Source organism: Pundamilia nyererei, unplaced genomic scaffold (assembly GCF_000239375.1).
Source record: "Pundamilia nyererei isolate P.nyererei 1_Seehausen unplaced genomic scaffold, PunNye1.0 scaffold00135, whole genome shotgun sequence".
NCBI classification, from domain to species: Eukaryota; Metazoa; Chordata; class Actinopteri; order Cichliformes; family Cichlidae; genus Pundamilia; species Pundamilia nyererei.
The window spans coordinates 1,250,337-1,270,454 of NW_005187536.1; the positions used below are offsets into that span (position 1 = coordinate 1,250,337).

The 20,118-nt window shown below is 45.0% G+C and overlaps 1 protein-coding gene across 1 annotated transcript in view; it reads left to right on the forward strand.

Annotated features, from left to right (window-relative positions):
* The window catches only part of lrp1bb (low density lipoprotein receptor-related protein 1Bb), a 249,953-nt gene that overhangs the window by 186,809 nt on the left and 43,026 nt on the right, over window positions 1-20,118 (forward strand). Inside the window, exons 44-58 of the mRNA XM_013913504.1 lie at window positions 4,255-4,447; window positions 6,234-6,359; window positions 7,103-7,231; window positions 7,334-7,453; window positions 8,039-8,152; window positions 8,238-8,387; window positions 8,603-8,725; window positions 12,054-12,173; window positions 12,832-12,960; window positions 13,298-13,420; window positions 14,675-14,815; window positions 15,044-15,231; window positions 16,304-16,487; window positions 16,567-16,652; window positions 19,239-19,361. Coding sequence (XP_013768958.1) covers window positions 4,255-4,447; window positions 6,234-6,359; window positions 7,103-7,231; window positions 7,334-7,453; window positions 8,039-8,152; window positions 8,238-8,387; window positions 8,603-8,725; window positions 12,054-12,173; window positions 12,832-12,960; window positions 13,298-13,420; window positions 14,675-14,815; window positions 15,044-15,231; window positions 16,304-16,487; window positions 16,567-16,652; window positions 19,239-19,361 — 2,049 coding nt within the window. The remainder of the gene's footprint in view (window positions 1-4,254; window positions 4,448-6,233; window positions 6,360-7,102; window positions 7,232-7,333; window positions 7,454-8,038; window positions 8,153-8,237; window positions 8,388-8,602; window positions 8,726-12,053; window positions 12,174-12,831; window positions 12,961-13,297; window positions 13,421-14,674; window positions 14,816-15,043; window positions 15,232-16,303; window positions 16,488-16,566; window positions 16,653-19,238; window positions 19,362-20,118) is intronic.

The following is a 20,118-nucleotide window of genomic DNA, read 5'->3' on the forward strand; positions in this document are numbered from 1 at the left end:
TTCCATTGTTTAAGCACTGCTTCCAGCCAAGAGTGATACCATATATGCCCCATAGCTGCAGAAAAGGCTAACATTGTTATCTTTTTACAAAAAAACAGCTGAACATGAGAGGTTTTTGGACCAATTTTGTGTTCTCCATTCTTTAAGCATCGGTTTGAGCACCGTTTGAGCACCGGCACCGTTTCAAAAGTACCGGTTTGGTACTGGTATTGGATAAAACCTAAACGATACCCATCCCTAGTCAGGGCTGAGATCAGGTTCAAAGAGTAAGTAAAGGTTCAGTAGCTGTGTAAAGCACGCAAAACCTTTGTTTCTCATGAGACGTGTCATTTACATACAGCACTGTGCCATCCATCACCCTCGTTCTGTTTGTCTCTGTATAATCTGCCACAGACTCTTGTGTCATTTGGCATAACTCAGCCAAATTTCAAAGATGATCATTGATGATCAGTGTAGATAGGTTAAAAAAAAAACAGCAAATAGGCTCTAATTGTTGGCTTTGCACCAAAGTAGAAGAGCGTGATGCAAACTGCATCCAGGACAGAAGCGTCTGCACAGACAGCATGCTAACACAGAGCTGGTGAGGAACTGAGATTGTAGTGAGTGCCTGCTGAACCGAGCCCAGCAGCCAGAGCCTGATGAGCGGTCAGACTTACCGTGGACGCCGTGTTTCTCAAGTAGAAGCACTGTGGCGAGTCTTTGGGCTGATCTTGCTGTCAGTTTTGCGATCATACATAAAACCGTAAAGAAAGATGCATCTTCATTATGATAGAGTGTACGGGACTGTAGCCACAGGTTTACAGAATTAACTGATAATTGGGTACAACAAGTAATTATGCAAATGCTGCATTACTTTTTAGAAGATGAAGGCGTAATGTGTAATACATAGTTGTTTTTTTGAGAAACTGTGTGGACATGACACTGGTTCATTCATTTAGTCGACTGCTTTTATGCTGTTTTTACACTTGAAAGGTTCAAGGGGCCGTTTTAAGGCTTAACACGAAAAAGAAAAGCTTTCCTCTGAAAACGGTCCGAGGAGCGAAGAGCGAGTGAAGCAGCAGCCAGAGGCAAAGTCTGAAAGACCTTCATGAAGCTTTTTGTCACGATTACTTCAAAAAGGACAAAAACTTCTGTGTAAAACATAAAGAGATGAGTTTTTTCGCTGTACTCTACATTTACAGTGAGTAGTGCCTCTGTGTCATTGTGTGGAGCACCGTGTGCTTGTTTATGGAGCCTCTCCCTTAATTTCATTTTTCATTATAATATTTTTATCGTTGTCCAAAAAATGAGCAACTGTTTTAATCAAATTTCATTCTGGCATCATTTCAAATCCCTGTAACTCACACAGTGCTTTATAAAAGAGAGTCACTGACACCGCTGCACTGCTGCAGGGTGGTACAATGCAGTCCAGCTGCACGCTGCCATTCAGTGCCATGAATGAGCGCACGCCTCCCCGACTGTCACGCAGCATGTAACAGCAGGGCCTGATGCCTTTTGTTCTAATATATATCTAGTATATATTGTCCTTTTTTATTCTTTTTCTGTATTTTGTCTTATTTATTATTTTAATTTTGGATTTTTTTTGTCACGCAGCCAAAAAAAAAGTCTACTTAAAACTAATGAAGACCTCTGGGGCTTGATGCTGTCGGCCCAGGCGTGCATGTTTTCACATATGCAGGGAAGAGATGACTTTCTCACCTTTGTACACAAACAGGTGGATGTTTTTTCATCCACATTAATGAGCGACCCCCAGCTCTGTCATCCACATTAGTCAGGTAGACTCGACAACAGGTCTTCACTTTAAGGAGTGTCTTTATGGCAATATTAAGGCCGCTGCTTTCATTCCATTTGCTCCTCTAACAGGATTGAATTTGCACATTTTCAAGCTGCTATTATGCACGACAGAGCCACTGGCAAAGCAGCCAAAATCCATCCTTGTGCACAAATCGAGCTTTTCGTAGTGTCTAATTATTCGTCTGTTTATACTGCAAATCAACAGCAACTCTGGATACTGACGCAGTGAAAGCAGCACACAGACGAATGAAAACTATAGTTGAGTTAATCCTTTCGTTCATTTCACCCTGAGGACCGTCCACTCCTGTCGGTCACCTCACATTTTCTCCATCCACAGCTGTTACCTGGGTCAGTGACCATGTGCTCCATCTTCTTCTTTAAAAGTCTGAGAGGTTTCATATCTGAAATTACAGCACAGGTCACACTCAGCTTTGCATGCATCCAGAAACAGAAGGCTGATGGTCACATTTATGAAACAAGCTACCTGCCTGCCTCCAAAAACTGATTTTTACAAGCAAAATACTGACATTTAAAGATATAAAGGACAACAGCAGTTCTCTGTTCAGTTTGTGTCTTTTGCCACTTCAGTGATGTTGAACTGATAATGTGTGATATCACAAATAAACTGTTTTTGTAAGAAAAAGCACGATCACCTCCATATTTGAAATCATTTGTAATTTTAATGCGTGAACATCAGAGGAACAAAAACTGCCCGTGCATGGTGATGGTTAGAGCCTCTGTGCTTAAAGGGAGTGAAAGAATCAATGTTATTGGCTGCGATTATCGCCGTCTCTAATACCCCCGTAGTGTTTGTCCGATCCCAACAGTGACCACAGACACAGCTGTGCTTCAAATATTCCACCTGGAAGTTTGTGTGAGGAAGGATTCATGGACGGAAAGTTCTGAAATGAAACTCTCAGATTCCAGCCGAACTTTTATCTTTCTTTGTCACTCGTCTCCGATGGCGCCGATAAAGTTGTTCTTCGCCAGAGTAAATAAAAGTCTGTGAAAAGAGTTCACGTTGTGTCCATAAAAATTTGATGCATATAATAGAAGCTGGAGAGAACCGGCCTGTCCGAGGTGTGCAGAGCGTTACAGTAAGGCTGTGGGTTTAAGGTTCGCCTTAATATGACCTCTGCTGCTCAGCACTTTAGCCCATCTCAATTAGTCACCCATATGTTTGATGAGCCAGGTCACCAGGCTGAGGAAGTCTTCACCTGTGGGACCCCACCTGCCCCTGCTGCAGTGTGCTCCTGCTAATGAAGGCTTTGCAGTGATACTGCTCGGGGAGCAGGTACTCCATTCCAATTAAAAAGTGTAAATTAAACAAAGATAGCTGACTGTCGACTTCAGCGCTTATCCAGACTGTTGTTATGGAAGAGAAAGCATGAAGACAGCATGAAGACAGCATGAAGACAGCACACATGAAGCCGACGATTTTAAAGGAAACTTAATAAACAAAAGAAAGATTTTTTGCACCAGTGTTTAAATCAACAGCAGAACAAATCTGTGTGGATTCACAGAATTAAAACAGCACAGGTCCCAGAACTAGTGTGAAACACTCTGCAAAGCGCCAGTTTGGTTGTGACTCGCATGCATGCAAACTTTGATGGCAGCAGAGTATCCTTGAGGGTACGACTAGTTTTACGGCAGCAGTGCCATCACATGCTGGCAGAGCGGTTGGCGAGAACGAGATCAGTTGCAGAGCTTTGTGCTCCGTGCCATTTTGAGAGTGGGGACATTAACGGAGGCAATGCTTCACAAAGGGCAGCGGGTACACGATGAGGGGGTATGTCAGCATGTTTAGCTGAAAAAGACCAAGATGCCCTTTTACCCCCGGGAGAGCGAACGTCCATGGAAGCAGTTTGTGTCGTTTTACTTCAGCAGCGTTCGTAAATCTGAGGCCTGTTAAAGTAATCAGCTGGGAGTTGGCTGACGTGACAATGAAAGCGTTATATTTGAATATTGTTGAATGAAGAGAATCTGATAAGAAGCTATGAAATATTCTCATTTTCGGCACAAAACGAATGCGTTTCTGGCCGTAAAGCGAACGACTCCCAAATCTAATTTCCTGTCAATATGTTCTACCCGCCCCATCTGGCGGTTCCCCCTCTTCTCTCTGTCTCTCACTTACCTGATGGCCAGTTGTTGCTTCCGCACGCTGCGCTGCTTTAATCAACACCTGTCCTGTTAATCCCACTATGGCAGAGGGCTAATGTGATGTCACTTACAAGCCTGTCCTGCTAATGGCTGAGACTACAGAGCTGCTTCCCCACCACGACCACCCGCACCCCTCGGCCCTCCACGAGCCTGGAGAGTCCCCGAGGGTGTCGTCTGATGGATTCTTGCCTTTCTGCCAGTGGCGCTGTCATTTACTCCCCAACATCTGGGTTAAGCAGTCAAGTGGGCGGCAGGGGTGACGTCACCGATCTAACAGCCGTGTTTTCTTTACGTTTTTAGGTCATAATTAAATCAGGACCTGGAAACTTCTACGGGCTCGCCATCTATGCAGACTTCATCTACTGGTCAGACTGGGCCCGCAGGTCTGTGCTGCGATCAAACAAGTACACAGGCGGCGACACCAAAGTACTTAGAGCAGATATTCCCCACCAGCCAATGGGAATTATCGCTGTGGCCAAGGATACCAACAACTGTGAGTGTTTGAACATCTGGGACACGGCGAATTTCATAGCCACTGTATGCAGAGTCGTTTCTGCAAATATTTGTGTGTTGTGTGTTTGCACGAGCCGTGGCGTGTTTTTGGCCGGATATTAGACACATTAATGTTGTTTTGGATCATTGACTGAAAGACGAGGCTGGTAAATGTAGTCGGAGCGCGTCTGTGTCTGTTCTCGATACAGTTTCTTCCCACACTGACGTTTGTTTCACTTCAGTAACATTTAGACCAATCCTGATCAGTCTCAATGTTTGATCACATTACATCCATAATCAACAGTTACACATTTCACGTGTGTTCTCCCCAGATGTGTGTATATAGAAGATACCCAACAGAAAACATATATGTAAAAGTGAATCTTAATTTAATGCAGAAAACACCAGGGCTGATAAATGAAAGTGGTCTTATTTAGAGCAGCTAGAAACTTAAGCCTCAGAGGTAATTAATATAAAAAGTGACTTTTGTTATAAAGGGAGTCTCTTAAGTGTCATAAAAAGTTTAATTTCCAAGTAGGGCAGAGGGATGTGGGTGTGAGTGCGCCCCATTGGCTGGACTTGCAGATTTAGGTTGAAATTTAAGGAATTTAAAACTCACTTTATACTTTTTTGTCTTTACATATATCCTCTTTATAAATAATTACATATTTAGCTAAGTTACACAACAGATGAGTGTTGTCAACTTTAAATATTGACGTACTCACAGCAGGACGATGTCCAGTCACGCGCACACACTGTACTGACAGAAGTAACGGCTCGTCTGCCGTCACACGAGCTCGACACGCCATCCTTAATCCACACAGTTTAATATGATTTATTATGAACCTTCGCAGCTATAAGAGTTTTTCAGTTCTTCTGGGAAAGCTTTCCATAAGGTTTAGGAGTGTTTATGGGAATCCTTTAACAATTAAGAAGCACATTTGTGATCTCAGACCCTGATGTCGGACAGGAAGGCCACGTCTGACGTCCTGTCAGGTTGAGGTCAGGACTCTGTGCAGGCCAGTCTAAGCTGCTGTTGTTCCCAATCGCTTCCACTTAGTTATAATTACACTTAACTCTGGAATATTCAGTGCCAGGACCTCGGACTCACAAAGTAACATTTCATTCTTGACTTATTTTGGACAAAATCCTGCGAACAACACGTCGTGATTCCTGCTGCATGCGACAGCATCAGGCAGGTTGTTCCTTTTTTAAGTATGTTTTAAGCTGTATGTGTATATATGCGAAAACAATCTATAAATATTAGCAACCTAGCATCACTATGTGGTTGCTGCTCAACACAAGGATGTTATGGTATGTCATGAATAATTAACTTTTTGTTTATATAAATTAGATACCAAATAATTGGCAAAAAGGTACTTTCATCCCATTGCTAGGTAGTTGCCAAGCAACCAGATGATGTGTCATAATATGCAAAGTCATCCAAAGTTGAAGTTTTCTGATATAACATAGATGTTGTCATTAGATATAAAACATGCATGCCTTTATAAGATGTTGTGGGTAATTCTGAAATGCTGCATAAATGCTGTCAGCCATATTGTTAGGCAGCTGCTAAGCAACATGATGATCACATCTGGTATAGATATTGATAGAGACCTTCAGACAGTACAGGGGAAAGAAGCTGCTCTGGAAGCCGTTTTGAAATAAGTCATGTTGTTGCTGATGTCAGTGAAGGTAAGCCACTGGACTTTAGGATTGTACTTTAAAACAACATCACTGTGACTGCTTTAAAAGCCGGACTTGCTTCTGTTTGATTCTTATTGAAGGTCAGCTGTCCCCATGCAGACACATGAACGGAGGCTGCGGCGACCTTTGCCTGCTGACCCCGTACGGGAGGGTCAATTGCACTTGCCGTGGAGAGCGTGTGCTTTTAGACGACAACAGATGTGTGTGTAAGTCATCAGGATTACTTTGCCTACATTTACGAGCTCGGTGCAACCCGGCCTCTGCCCGTCTCTTTACATAAACGGACATTTTTGAACTCCGTCCTCGCTACATAACTACACACTATCAAACAGCTGTGCTTTTACAGCACGTGCAGAGGTTCAGCATGAGCTACTGCATGTTGCCGTGCACAATATTTGAGTATCAGAAAAGTCGAGAGGAGCAGGTTGTTTTCCACGTATAACGTCGAGTCACGAGGCTAATGTGACATTGCTGCTTGAATATGAAATGCAGTGATGGTAGACCATATGGTGGGTGGAGCTGTTCAAACGAGGAAAGTTTGGCCAGTCTGAACGTGGCAAGTGACTCGGAGCTGGACGATCGCTTGGATGTCATGGCAGACGATGGCAGGCTTCTTACCCACACTCCAGTCTGACTCATTAGGAGGAAGTTTGGCATTTTTGACTTGCAAAGCTGCAAGTAGCAGTTCACAGGACGGCTGATCAAAGTCTGTGAAAGTTGCTGGAATTTTAATTCATGCCTGGAGAAAATCACTCATGTTGGCATTTCATGTTATGGCGCTGTACACCAAATCGACCATCAGTGCAGCATCATGATATTCTCCACAATTCGCAGCCGGCCGACTGAAAGCGTGTTACTGAACGCAGCGTTTTCATACTGACCGAATGTAAATGTCGCTCCGTGCTGGAACACAGTTGTGCAATAATATTTCCACACTCTTCCTTTGCAGCAGAGAATTCCTCCTGCAACATCTACACTGAGTATGAGTGTGGGAATGGAGAATGCATCGACTTCCAGCTGACCTGTGATGGAATTGCCCACTGCAAAGATAAATCAGATGAGAAGATGCAGTACTGCGGTAAGAGCCTCAAAAAGCACGTTAGCTTGGTCTGGAGTTCTTATAGGAGCTAAATGTCACCATACTGGAGTTTAACACATACATGCAATTCTATTTGTTTAGACAACCGGAGCTGCCGGAAGGGTTTTCGGCCCTGCTACAACCAGCGGTGCGTGGCCACCAACCGCTTCTGCGACGGGATCGATGACTGCGGGGATAACTCCGACGAAGCATTGTGTAGCAGTAAGTTACAGCCCTGTGATCTGCTGGGCCATCCATCCTCCCATCCACACTACTGCTTCTGTCAGTGTTTCACGCTGGACCCCATGCTGTGCTGAGCCTTTGCTCTCCAATGAGCCACGAGATCATCGCGAGTGCAAAAATTCAAAGAATCTTACCCCAAAAGCTGATTCTGGGAGCCTGTACGGTGTTTTCTTTATTCCAACAGAGCGCAGTGATTTTATTTAATGTGAGTATTTCGTTTAAAGGCAGAAACATACTGAGGTGTTTATATCAAGCTGCCTGAGCAGACGCTAGCAGCTTTATAACAGAGCTGAGTTTACCTGATGTTGTACCTTCATCAGCGTTTTCTTTTCATGGGACATGAAACAAAAACTTTTTTACATAATCAAAATAGCAGAAAATGGCAGATTGATGATGCAGAAAAATGAAATGGACATGGGAAGAAAACTGAAGCGCACACAAGGTCATGGCATTCAGGTAGCTGTTAGCACTCCACCTGCACAGATGAGTCCAAGTATTGCTCCAAGCTGCACGAGTGCTGCTTTTGTTCCCGTCTCTCTTTGAAATGCTGATCTTCTACCGTAGATGTCACGTGCGGCTCATCAGAGTCGTCGTGCAAAGACGGGAGCTGTGTGCCCAGCTCAGCGTGGTGCAACCAGGTCATTGACTGCGCCGACGCCTCGGACGAGAAAAACTGCAGTAAGTCCTCCATCGCAGTTAAACACACACAGACACACACAGCAGTGGCATTGTGACGAGTTGTGCTTCTGTGTTTTGTATTCAGACCACACCGACTGCTCTCACTTTTACAAGCTGGGAGTGAAAGAAAAAGATTTCATCAGCTGCAACTCCACCTCGCTGTGCATCCATGCCTCGTGGATCTGCGATGGCGCCAATGATTGCGGCGACTACGCTGACGAGACCAACTGCCAGGGTGAGCGCAGGCACGCACAAAGACACACATTTTGCCTCTTCGTCCGCAGGCAGATCGAAGAAGCCGGCATCAATTAGAAAAGACTTAAGACAGATCTGGTTCTCAGAGACGATTATGACAGAGGAATGAGAGCTCCAGAGAGAGCTTAGGAAAGATAATGATCTCAATCGCTGCTAAAGCCCAGCGCACTGACTTGGTTTTGTTGCTTGTGCCAGTTTCCCATGGGCAGAAGTGTGAGGAGGGACACTTTGCGTGTCCAAGCGGGAACTGCATTTCCAGCGTGTGGCTGTGCGACGGCCAAAAGGACTGTGAAGACGGAGCAGATGAATTCCAATGCGGTAGGCCAACAAATCTTCGCCCTCTCAGAAGAGCTTCCCCAGAATAAACTGAAATAATAGATGAGGTATTTTATTCCCGCACACAACGCTGTCAGTGCTTGCAAGGATATTTATTTTCTGTTAACTAGAAGCTATTTGTTGTAATGTTTTTGTCATTTAAATAGATCCAGGCCTGCAACAAATATCACGTTAAATATATAAATAGGAGGCAGAAAGACAAGAGATGATTGTTTATCGCACCATGAGGCAATTCCTTCTCACTTTGTTTTGCTTAGCCTGATTGTGCGTTTGAGATTTCTCAAGTGGGTGTTGCTGCTTGTTTGAAAGTCTAATTCTGACCCTGAATTCAGAGCGAGGCGGTGGTAGACGCACCATTTTCCCCTGCTCTCTTTGAATTATAATATACAGCCCTTCCAGTGTAACAATTAATTAATGAGCCGTCACTCACTGAAGCGGTTACACTGAAGATGGAAATATGGGTTCACTGGAAAGCGGTGACATATGAAAGGATTACACAGTACAATGCCACTCCTCTGCTTCCCTCACCAGAGGCTGCGAGAGCGTTTATTCTTCTGCTTTCGTGCATGCTAATGTGTTCAGAACTTAATGCAAACTCGAGATCTCTCCAATTAAACAGGAGGACCGTAGTTAAGTCGTGGTATGGATTAACGTAATTTGCCCACAAAATGAGGAGCTTGTACACACGTCCGTTCACGTGTCAGTGCTTCTGGCGTCAGGGAAAAACGAGCCGGGTGCTTTAATGCGGGTGGTGGTTCGCGGCGTCGTAGGTAATTGGACCTGATGAAGTTATGCGCACACACACGCAGCGTGGAAACCGTTGCTGACTTGATTGGCGCTGTCAGTTCATTGCATTGTCTCAGGCTGCGTGGCCTGTGGGCGGAGTCGCTAAGCAGTCGGCTGTGCTCAGCTCCGCCTTCTCTGTGAGGTAAACGAGCACTTTCACACTCACAGGTCCGCCTCAGCTACTTCTCCTCCCAGCATCCTCCTCTGTCGCACCAACCATCTGCATCTCCACAAACCTCCTCGTTTCCTCTTGCTTGGCAGCGCCATCTTCATCCTCCCTCCCTCATCTCTGCTCGTGTCGCGCCTGATCCCCTCCAGTTGTGACGCCCACCTCCAGGCTCCTTACATGTTCTCCTCCCGTCTCCCCTCGTGCACACGAGTACTCTGTTTTGTTTCTACTGGCTTTCATTGCTACCCTCTGCAGGGGATTCCTCCACCTGCTCTAAAAATCACAGTGTCACCTGTAAACACGAGAGACTCCGCCTCTCCGTCATCACTGCAAACAAGAAGGCAGTCATCCTGTATCCCACCCCCACCTTGTACCCACCTGTCACGCCTACTCAAAGGTGGCAAAAGTACAGCCTGTCTGAAGTACAGATACTAGTGTTTAAAAATACTCCAGTAAAGTACAGAAAATTCTACTTTCTAATTCTACCCACCTCTGCTCCTGCTGCACACCTCAGCCAATCATCTGCTTTCTCTGAGAGACAGAGTGAAGCTCTGACCTCCTCTCAACGTCTCCATCAGCACGCTCAAATCAAACCTCGCATCTGAGGAGCTCTTTCTCAGCATGAAGCCACCTGCTGCTCATCGTCACCTCTCTTCCTGTCCTAGCTTCAGCAGCTGATCAGCTGCATCCTCTGCAGTTACTCCAGCTCTGCACATCAGAGCATCAGCATCACATCGTTGAACATTAGCATCTAATTCAGCTGTTTCTGCGACTGATGAAAGGCATCCTGTGACTTCTATGATTCCTTGATCTTTGTAATCACTCTACTTCCTGTGACACATGACCTTTGCAGAACCAAACAGCTTCATGTTAGCATGCTGACATGCTAAACTGAGATCATGATGCCAAAAGTAGCTACACAGTTAGCATTTAGCACCCACGTGTCATTCAGAGTACAGCCTCAGCGATTTATTTTTAAAGGAGCAGCTCGGCAGCAGCTTACATAATTAAGACAAACACAAATAAAATGCGAGCAAAGGACTTAAGTGCATGTCTTTGAAAGCATTTCTCTGCGATAACACAAATGTGGCCTTTCTTCCTGTGTAATTACCGAGGACCTCAGCCACAAACAATAGAAGAGGGAGTTCAGTGCAATTTTCAAGTTTAATGCATTTCCGAGTTATCAGATTTATTTTGTAAATTGCCTGCGAACGTTGTAGCAGATGCATAACACACAACACCATTTCCATTCCTTTAACTGGAAATGTGGTTTTGTGTGAAACGATAACGTCCCCGTGCTTCGAATGTGCTTCTGTCAGAGCTGATATGAATTACGCCAGAATTCTTTGAGAAGTTCTGAATAGCTTTTCCGGGACAAATAGACAATATTCCCATCCCTCTGAGTTAATTATCATATAAAAAGCCCCGTCCACTGATAATCTAACTGCACCGGGAATGTGCTTTGAGGAAAACGTTATTACGTTTCAGAAATGTGAAATTCCACGGCTGATTAGACCAAACACTCGTTTGTCTCGTCACGATTCACAGTGCACTTTTCCACTGTGCAAAACACTATTGAGAATGAGACATGAAAGACTTTCTTTGATACGTTTATCGTGCTGTAGACCTGCAGTTCTGTCATACACAGGAAGCAGCTGTTTGCATTTGAAGTGCAAATTTGGTATCGCACACGGAAAGTCTGGATAATCGTGGTTTCCAGATTTAGCTGTTTAATGTTTATCTCGTCCTTATCTTCCATCGTGGTATCAGAACACATAAAGTTAGTGCAAAGTCTGACAGAAAGGAAGCAGCCCAGCGTGAGACACCCCCCACCCTCAGTCGTATCCATATTTGCTCGTGCTGCGGTCTGACCTGGTGCGCGCATCCCGTATCCTCCTCCCAGTATCTTATCAAAGCTCTGGCAGACTTTGCTGGGCCTGACATCAGAGAGAATGAGACCACAGAACATCTTGCCGGGGAAACGAGGTGCCTCAGTGACACAAATTCTTCCTTCTGCACACGGTAATCAGCAGAATGCATCCTTGGTTTCCGAGCAAAACTGATTTGAATCAATATTCAAGTGATTTATTTGATTTTATTGCCCTGTAACTACAATCCATCATTCCTTTGGGAAAAGTGCTGTTTGCAACGGGCAGTGTGGCAGCTATGTGCACGTATGTGTGCTGCTGAGCTGAAAAACAAGCAAGCCAAGGGGCAAGTAGGAGTCAGCCCACTTTCTGAGTTTTGATTAAAAATGCTCTGCTCCCTCTGTAGGCTACGGCACATTTGTTGTTGTTTCCTCCTCACTTTGTGTGATTTATGGCACTGAAATTCCTCGTCCACTGCCCTCTGCAGACTCGTCCTGCTTGTGGAACCAGTTCGCCTGCTCCAAGAACAAGTGCATTGCCAAGCAGTGGCTGTGCGACGGCGAGAACGACTGTGAGGACGGCCTGGATGAGAGCGTGCAGATCTGTGGTTAGTGCCCTTTCAGCTGTCGTGCAAAGTCTGATGTCGCTATAAAAGGTCACATTCGCCGTATCGCATTACAGCGCCGTGGCTTCACGTGCTCCTGTAGCCGAGCTGGAAATGAATGTAGAGAATGAAACAATCTTAATGAGGCAACAAATGAGACTGCGGGCGTTTCTGATAATTCGAGCGAGCACTGAGGCAAAGAGATTTTTCATCACTGAGGCCCCGGAGACATAACTATTTCAATGGGCAAATGAGATGTGTATGTAATGAATTTTACAATAAAATGAAACGAATACTACCGCAATAAAGAGACAGGAATTGCTGTGAGCACCGGTTGTATAATTTGGTTGTAATGGAGTGTCAAGGAAGAAACGGTCCACAGGCTCCTCACTTACAATTACTGTCCAAAGCAAGATCTGCATTCAGCTGTGCGCGGCTAATTGAACGACTGTATTTACCTTTGTCTCATTGCTGACGTGCATCATTTATGCACCAAAGCACAGTCAGGATGTTGTTTCTGCACAGCGATGGGTCGAGTTTACTGGGGTCAGAACTGAGTATCAGTTGAAAGCGTTTCCAAGGTAACATCCAAACTAAACCTAAGACGTGCGCTTCTGATTGGATGCACTCTTTTGAAAGTGCGTCTGTGTTTTGCTCTCAGGCACGGTGACGTGTGCTCCGGGGCTGTTCAGCTGCCCCGGGTCTTACGCCTGTGTTCCAAAACGCTGGCTGTGTGACGGGGAGAGAGACTGTCCTGATGGGAGTGACGAACTTTCCGCTGCTGGCTGTGGTAAATTCTTCCGAACTAATTATTTCAAAGAACGAAGCTTCAAGTCGACGCGTGTTTGCACGCTGTCATTTTGTTGCAACTTATTTTGTCCCACAGCAAATTAAAGAACCCACCAACCAAACGCCCACTGCTAATCTCTGCGTAACATTTATGTTCAGAGCAAACATGTGAAGCAGTAGTTAATAGATTAGGATTGTTCAGTTTCAGCCTGTTTTATCTGCATTCAGACGTTTGATTAGCCCCAGACGTGATGTCATCTGCTCAGAGTGCTGCATGTTTGGTTTTACAGTGTTTATCCACAGATTTGCAATTTAACTAATTTCTTTTAATGCATCAGCACCCAACAACACATGCGATGACAGCTCGTTTCGCTGCCGCAACAAAGCGTGCATCCCCCAGCGATTCGTCTGTGACCACGATAACGACTGTGGAGACGGATCTGATGAGTCGGTGGAATGTGGCAAGTAGATTTATCTTGTTTTTCATTTTTCTTATATTCAGTGTCACAGCGCTCGTGCTGAAAGCTGCACCAGGCAAGTTCCATAACAGTATTTTATAGATTAAATGTGTTATATGAATAATGTAAAAGAATAAATATTAATAGTTTCATTTACACAGCATCAAATCACAACAACAGTCGCCTCAAGGAGCTTTATATTGTAAGGTCGACCCTACAATAACACATACAGAGAAAAACCCAACAATCAAATGACCCTCTATGAGCAGCACTTTGGCGACAGTGGGAAGGAAAAACTCCCTTTTAACAGGAAGAAACCTCCAGCAGTACCAGGCTCAGGGAGGGGCGGGGCCAGCTCAGACTCTGTAAGATTACAGCAGGGTCTTTTCAGGATGAAGCAACTTGAGGCGACTCTTGGTGTAGGAGCCTGCATGCAGTTTAATTTGAAATGCATGCTTTTATTTTGATAGTGCAGCAGAAACAGGAAGTTGGGGGACAGTGGCGCCACGTAGTTTTTTGACCTCGAAATCTCTCTTCATCCATTTTGAATTGAGCTTTACGTTTGCATAATTTGGAGTTCTGTTGCTGTGGACCTGTTTGGACTTTAAAGAAACGACATCGAGGACTGTTGTCTATTTAAGCTGCGGCTCCATTCGCAGGAAACCTACACTTGGTGTCGTTTGGTGCTACACAAATAAAACTGAATTGATTCTTTTGTAATGCAGCAGTTGTGTTGATGTGATACTTGTAACTACACTGCACTGTTTATCATCACCAAACCACTTACTGTATTTCAGCAAGGCGTCTGAGTGACCGTCTTATTAATGTAAAGTAGCAGGAAGTTTACAAAAGGCCCAAAGGCAGCGAGCAGACAGTCAGCGTCGGCCTGTGAATCACATCCTGTCCTTGTATGTTGGGCTGCTTTCAAACACGTGCACGACGTCCTGTGTTTATTAGCTTCACTGCAGCTTTGACTGTTTGTCTCGCAGAGGGGGGGTTCTCTGTGGCAGCCGTGGTTTATGATTACCGGCTGATGAAACGTGTGCATTTAGTGTAGAGATGTTGGCCAACGCAGCTGAATGCCATTACGCCTCCAGATCACCATGCTAATGACATTATGAACCATAGTCGTGGAAATCTCGCTTTTGCAGCTTGATTTGACAGAACTGATTTGGATTCAGCTAAAGATGCGCCCTAATCTGAAACGATGTCGCTGCCACCTGCAGTAAGAGAGCGGCTGTCTTTCTCTTTCTTCAGTCTATCGTTCCTGTGGGTCAGAGGAATTTCGCTGTGGGGACGGGCGCTGTCTTCTCAGCTCTCAGTGGGAGTGCGATGGCTACGCGGACTGTCCCGACCACTCTGACGAACTGCCTCTGAACCTTAAATGTCTGGCTGCAGGTAAGACTGCTGTTTGGCTCTCAGCTGGACTCTCGTCAGTGCCATCAGCAGCACCAATCACCCAGGAAGCTGGTGCGTATATATGCTGCAAACAAAAACGGCGCTGCACCCCGGAGAGATTTACTTAAAGGGATTAATCTCCCAGGATCCCAGGTTCAAGTCATTCCTCGCCTTCACGGAGGGATTGCAGGGCGCTCTGCCTTCACACCCATGTCTTGCTCTTTTCAGGAAGCTTGTGCAATGGCTCCTTCTTCATGTGTTCCAACGGACGCTGCATTTCTCAGGGGAACCTTTGCGATGGCAAAGACGACTGCGGGGACCGATCGGACGAGAGGAACTGCAATGTGAACGAATGCTTGAACCGCAGAGTCAGCAGGTGTACGCAGGACTGCCAGGACCTTCCTGTAGGCTATAAGGTAAGTGTCCAGTGGGCATCACCGATGATAAAGACCAGCAAACCAAAATCAGTTTGCAATTCATGCAAAGCAGCCTAAAAATGAGTCTCAGGGTTTCATCTGCATCTGGAACCATGAGTCACGCTATAAGGTGCCAAACACTGTGACCTACATTTTAAGCACTTGCATAAATTCCAATTCAGCAGCAGGTGAAATATGGAGCTGATATTAGCAGTGGTGGACCTGAATGATTAATGGCCGATAATAAATCAAGGCTAACTTTGCACTTCATTACACAGATAAAGATGGGTGGGAGTATATACAGCACACGCTGCCTCTCACTTTTTGAATAACCTTGAAAACTGTAAGGTGAGCTTAATGATTTGCCAACACCTGCTCCCTCGCTGCGCTCTGCGGTTCTACGGTACCTGGCAATGGTGCGGGGGTCAAAGTTCAAGGCCACAACCCCGGAGTGTTTTGGTGCCTTTGCCCGTTGTTGTTCTGTGGCGGTTTTATCGCTTCCTCTCTGAATTTTCTTCTCCTGCTCTTCCTCGTGATGGTGGTTTACAAAGAGGCTGGAAGCACAGGAAGCATCTCCTGATCGCAGCAGGGGCAGAGCTGCACGTCGATGCGGACCCTTAGCTCATCCATTTGTGGCCTGAACAGGAAGATCAGCAGAAAGGCCCTCAAGGTTATAACTTTGGATAAGAAAGGGATTTGCAGCGGCTCCAGAGCAGCTGATTCAAGCACTTTCAGTTATTTTGTGGGGTCCTCGGTCACTGGAGTGCAGTTTTTAAGCTGAGGAACAGTACGTCTAAATCATGGCTTAGATGCCAACTTCTGTTTGGTGCTTGGTTTGGGTGCTTTTTGCTGACCTGCATTACACTGAGGCCCAGAGATACATGGTTTGTTACTGCCAGCTGCTCTAAAATTGCTTTGATGTTGCTTTAATAACAAAGCTGTCTCTCTGACACAAGTTAACATGTTAATAATTTGTCTGACTGCAGCAGAGGAAGCGTCGCGACAGCTCGACTGAGGCTTTTTGTTTCCTGCGCTCATCATCAAAACTCTTTGTTTCTGCTTTTGTGATCAGTGTAAATGCTGGCCTGGTTTCTATCTGAAGGACGATGGCAGGACTTGTGTGGATGTTGACGAGTGCTCCACGACGCTTCCTTGCAGCCAGCGCTGCATAAACACGTACGGCTCCTACAAATGCCTGTGTGTGGATGGCTACGAAGCCTTGGAGCGTAATCCTAACACGTGCAAGGCTCTGTCAGGTAAGTCTGATCTTTGTAAAGTTTCTCAGGTTTGCTCAGCGTGCAGAAGCCCTCTAACGATGCATGTTCCTCATTTTAGCCGAAGAGCCCTTTCTCATTATGGCAGACCACCACGAGATCCGCAAATTGAGTGTGGATGGCTCAAATTACACCATCCTGAAACAGGTAAGTGATACGTGCATGTTACTCTTGGATAGAGGATCGTTAGATATTAGAGGCAGGCTACAGATAATCATCCTGTTCTTTTTTGTGCTTGAATGTCCGCTAACCCTGTTGGACTGATACCTTTACAGAGAGAAGTCCGTAGTAACACAATAGAAATTATTTTTGGTGCTTTGTTTGCCTTTAATCAGTCTGTGCTGTCCGGGGGTTGCACCCTAATGACCCTGTAACGCTGTTGCCCCATCGTGCATTATTTTACATAATAAGATTGAAACTGTCTGCTGCTGTGTAATGTTCTACAGCTGCAATGACACTGGTAACGTTTAATGATCTAATATGTGCATTAACACAGTTTGATGATTTATTCTGAACACTTTTGTGTCACCTGGTTGAACCAGATTGAGTTTGTGCACAGGTGAAACTTTATTCTCTGACCTTTAGCATCAAACCTACACATGATGCACAAACCTCTCTAACTTATTTTCTCTATGCATGTACGGTATTTGGTGTCCACCTTGACCTTCCAACCTCCCATAAAGGCAGAGGACAGTTGGTAGTTCTGATTGGCAATGAGAGAAATCGCCCAGGGGACCGGAGGAAACACTATTTCAGTCATGCTGAGGTCTCATCTCTGCAGCTTCAGGCGAAGCTTGAATCTGACTGTTGAGCATCACAAATGTTTAACTGTGATTCACTGTAAATCACCTGACAGCCGTCCGAGGGTCTGCTGTCACGCTCATATTAACCTCTTGACTCGCTGCATTCTGCTGATTGCACTGCTGTTCTCATTAGCCACGGCTCGCTTTAATCACAGCCTGTTATCGGCAGCTGACCTGATTTCACTTCACCACACCCTCACGTACCCGGATTTTATAAAAATGTTTTTTTTTTTACATCCGTGTTTTGTAAAATCTGATCATTTGTAAAACATCTAAACAACACAATTAAATGACAATACAAAAAAACATTTCCTGTTATTGTACATGTATAGTGAAATAAATCATATTAATAGTACAGTATAATAAATGTTATAGTACTGTGTTGCATAGAGAATAATCTAATTAATATAGTGCAATTGTCACAGGTCTGCCCCTCTTTGCACTGTGTGGTTACAGGAGCTCTGCTTTATTCAATATTTGAACAACCCGCAGGATTATTGGCAGGCCTGCTTAATTCAGGATGAGTCACTGTTCTCTGTCAGAAAAATTCAAGAGGCTACATCGAGCCTGAGTTAAAACCTAAACAGCAGAAGTAAAACAACACTAATTTGTTATATTTACAGTTGGATATTTACCAGTTTTTGTCGTTGGCAGAGGAGATACGTCTGCAGAGAGAGTCAGGGGGCCTGGTCTGGGTTTAGTGTTCGTCTAGTTTCTGTCTCCGATGTCTCCTTGTCTTTGTAGGTTCCCCTTGTGTCTCTCTTCTCTGTGTCCCTCATCCTCTCTGTCTCTTGTGTCAAGCTTGCATGTCCCAGTTTACGTCTCTCCATGTTTCCTGTTTTATTTTGAAAGTCTTGTTTCCATGTTCAGCGTGTTTAGTTTTGCTTCACCTGTGGAGTCATGTTCATTTGTGTTGGACTCACTAATAATAACCCCAGAAGCATTATCTCATAAGTAATCAGACTCATTTTTATTTTGAAAATCTAAATATATCTGAAATAAGAAAAGTTTTCATGAATGTCTCCGTGTCTACACAATGTTTATGCTGGAAAAGCAGCAGGATTATTTCCCCATGATATCAAATCCCCTTATTTACCAAACAGTATTCAGAATCGGACATTATATAATCCATACATGTTTAACTGTGTGCAAGTCTGCTCTCACAACACACATAAAACTATTCAAGCTCACAAACGGTCTGTGGTTAACACTAAACCTCTGAGCTCTGTGAAAATACTCCATTTGCTGCAAAATTGATGCAACATAATTTTGCTCAGACGAGTTTTAAGCAGTTTTATACAGTCATGTTGTACATTCGCTTTCAGTTATGTTTTCCCTCAAATTCATCAACAATCGTGGAACAGAATGAAAGAGTCATCTTTAAAGTTTTATTTCATGTTCGAAGAATCCATTACGAGTGCTGGATTCTGCAGCGTCTGCAGGGAAACGGAGGGAAAATGCAGCGGCGGTGGAAGCGCTGATAAAGGGGCGTGCAGGCTTCATCTCTATAGCTGGTGTTTAGAGTGAGAAAGGTCCCCCCAGGACGCTTTGGCACCTGTCTGTGAGGGTGTTGATGGTCTGATGAAGATGTCTCGTTTCTTCTGTCAGATTGTCTGACATCTTTCCTCAGCACCCACAGTGTGAGACAGCGGGGTGGGGGCCCTCGTTTGGCGAGCAGCGCTGTGTGACTGACAGAGGGGTCCTGTGAGCGTGACAGAGGAGGAGAGCACTTCCATCTTCTGTTTTGATAGACTGCAACGTGGTCTCGACTCACTTATCCAAAGCTTTGTGTGGTTGAAAGTACTGGAACCTATGGGAACATAAATCAATACCACAGTAAAATCACATCGATGCTGGAGAAATCGAGCATTTCAAGCTGAGCCGTTCTCGGTAAACGAAACCTCATTTCCTGTCTTTGTGTGATTCTCAGGGCCTCCACAACATCATCCATCTGGATTTTGATTACAAGAAAGAATTTATCTACTGGGTGGACTCAACCAGGCCGAGTGGTCGAAAGATCAACAGGATGCGCCTGAACGGGAGCGACCTGAAGGTACCGCGGACCTCCGGTGCTGACTGTGCCACGCAGCGCCTCGTAGCACCCTGTCAAACATCCATTTGCTCCACCTGCTCCAACCCTTTGTTAACTTCTTTTTCTCTCTTTCTGCTGTGCCGAGTTCTCTCTCGATGATCCATTTAAGCCATCAAGCTGCAGTTCAACAGCAACCTTTCTCTATTTGGAAGATGAGTCATTGCATGTTGCTTAAGTGGCTCATTATCACTGCTAAGATGATGCTGGTTATTTTTTATCCTTAGCAGCGTTTTTCTTTTTCTGTCAGCACTCGATGACCTGTTTGCTTAACAGAAATTAATGCATGTTAGTGATAATGGGAATATCATCAGTGGCTTTTAGATGAATGCAGCGGGCGTAATGATACAATGGAGTTTTTTGTGTCATGGCCGAGGTTTCGCGCGGGCCACGAGATTGAAGTCCGCACAATGGACACTGGGATTTAAGCAGAACACCCGCTGAGCGCCCCGTGCCACTTCTCATTAAAATAACTGCGTGGGGCATTAGGCTTATTCAGCTCAATTACTTTCACTCTGTGAGCTTGAGCCACTGCCATCGTTTAGCAAGAGGACAAAGTGTCTGAGACACAGATACAGGAGCGTCTCACATCAGGTTAATTAAAAGAGCCACTGATATCCAGTCCTCATAGTAACGGTTGGTCACACGAGGAGGGCGAGACTGTTGAGCAGAAGCTTTTTCTGTGGTTTTCTCTGCTTTTCAGAGATGTTTGCATTGCTTT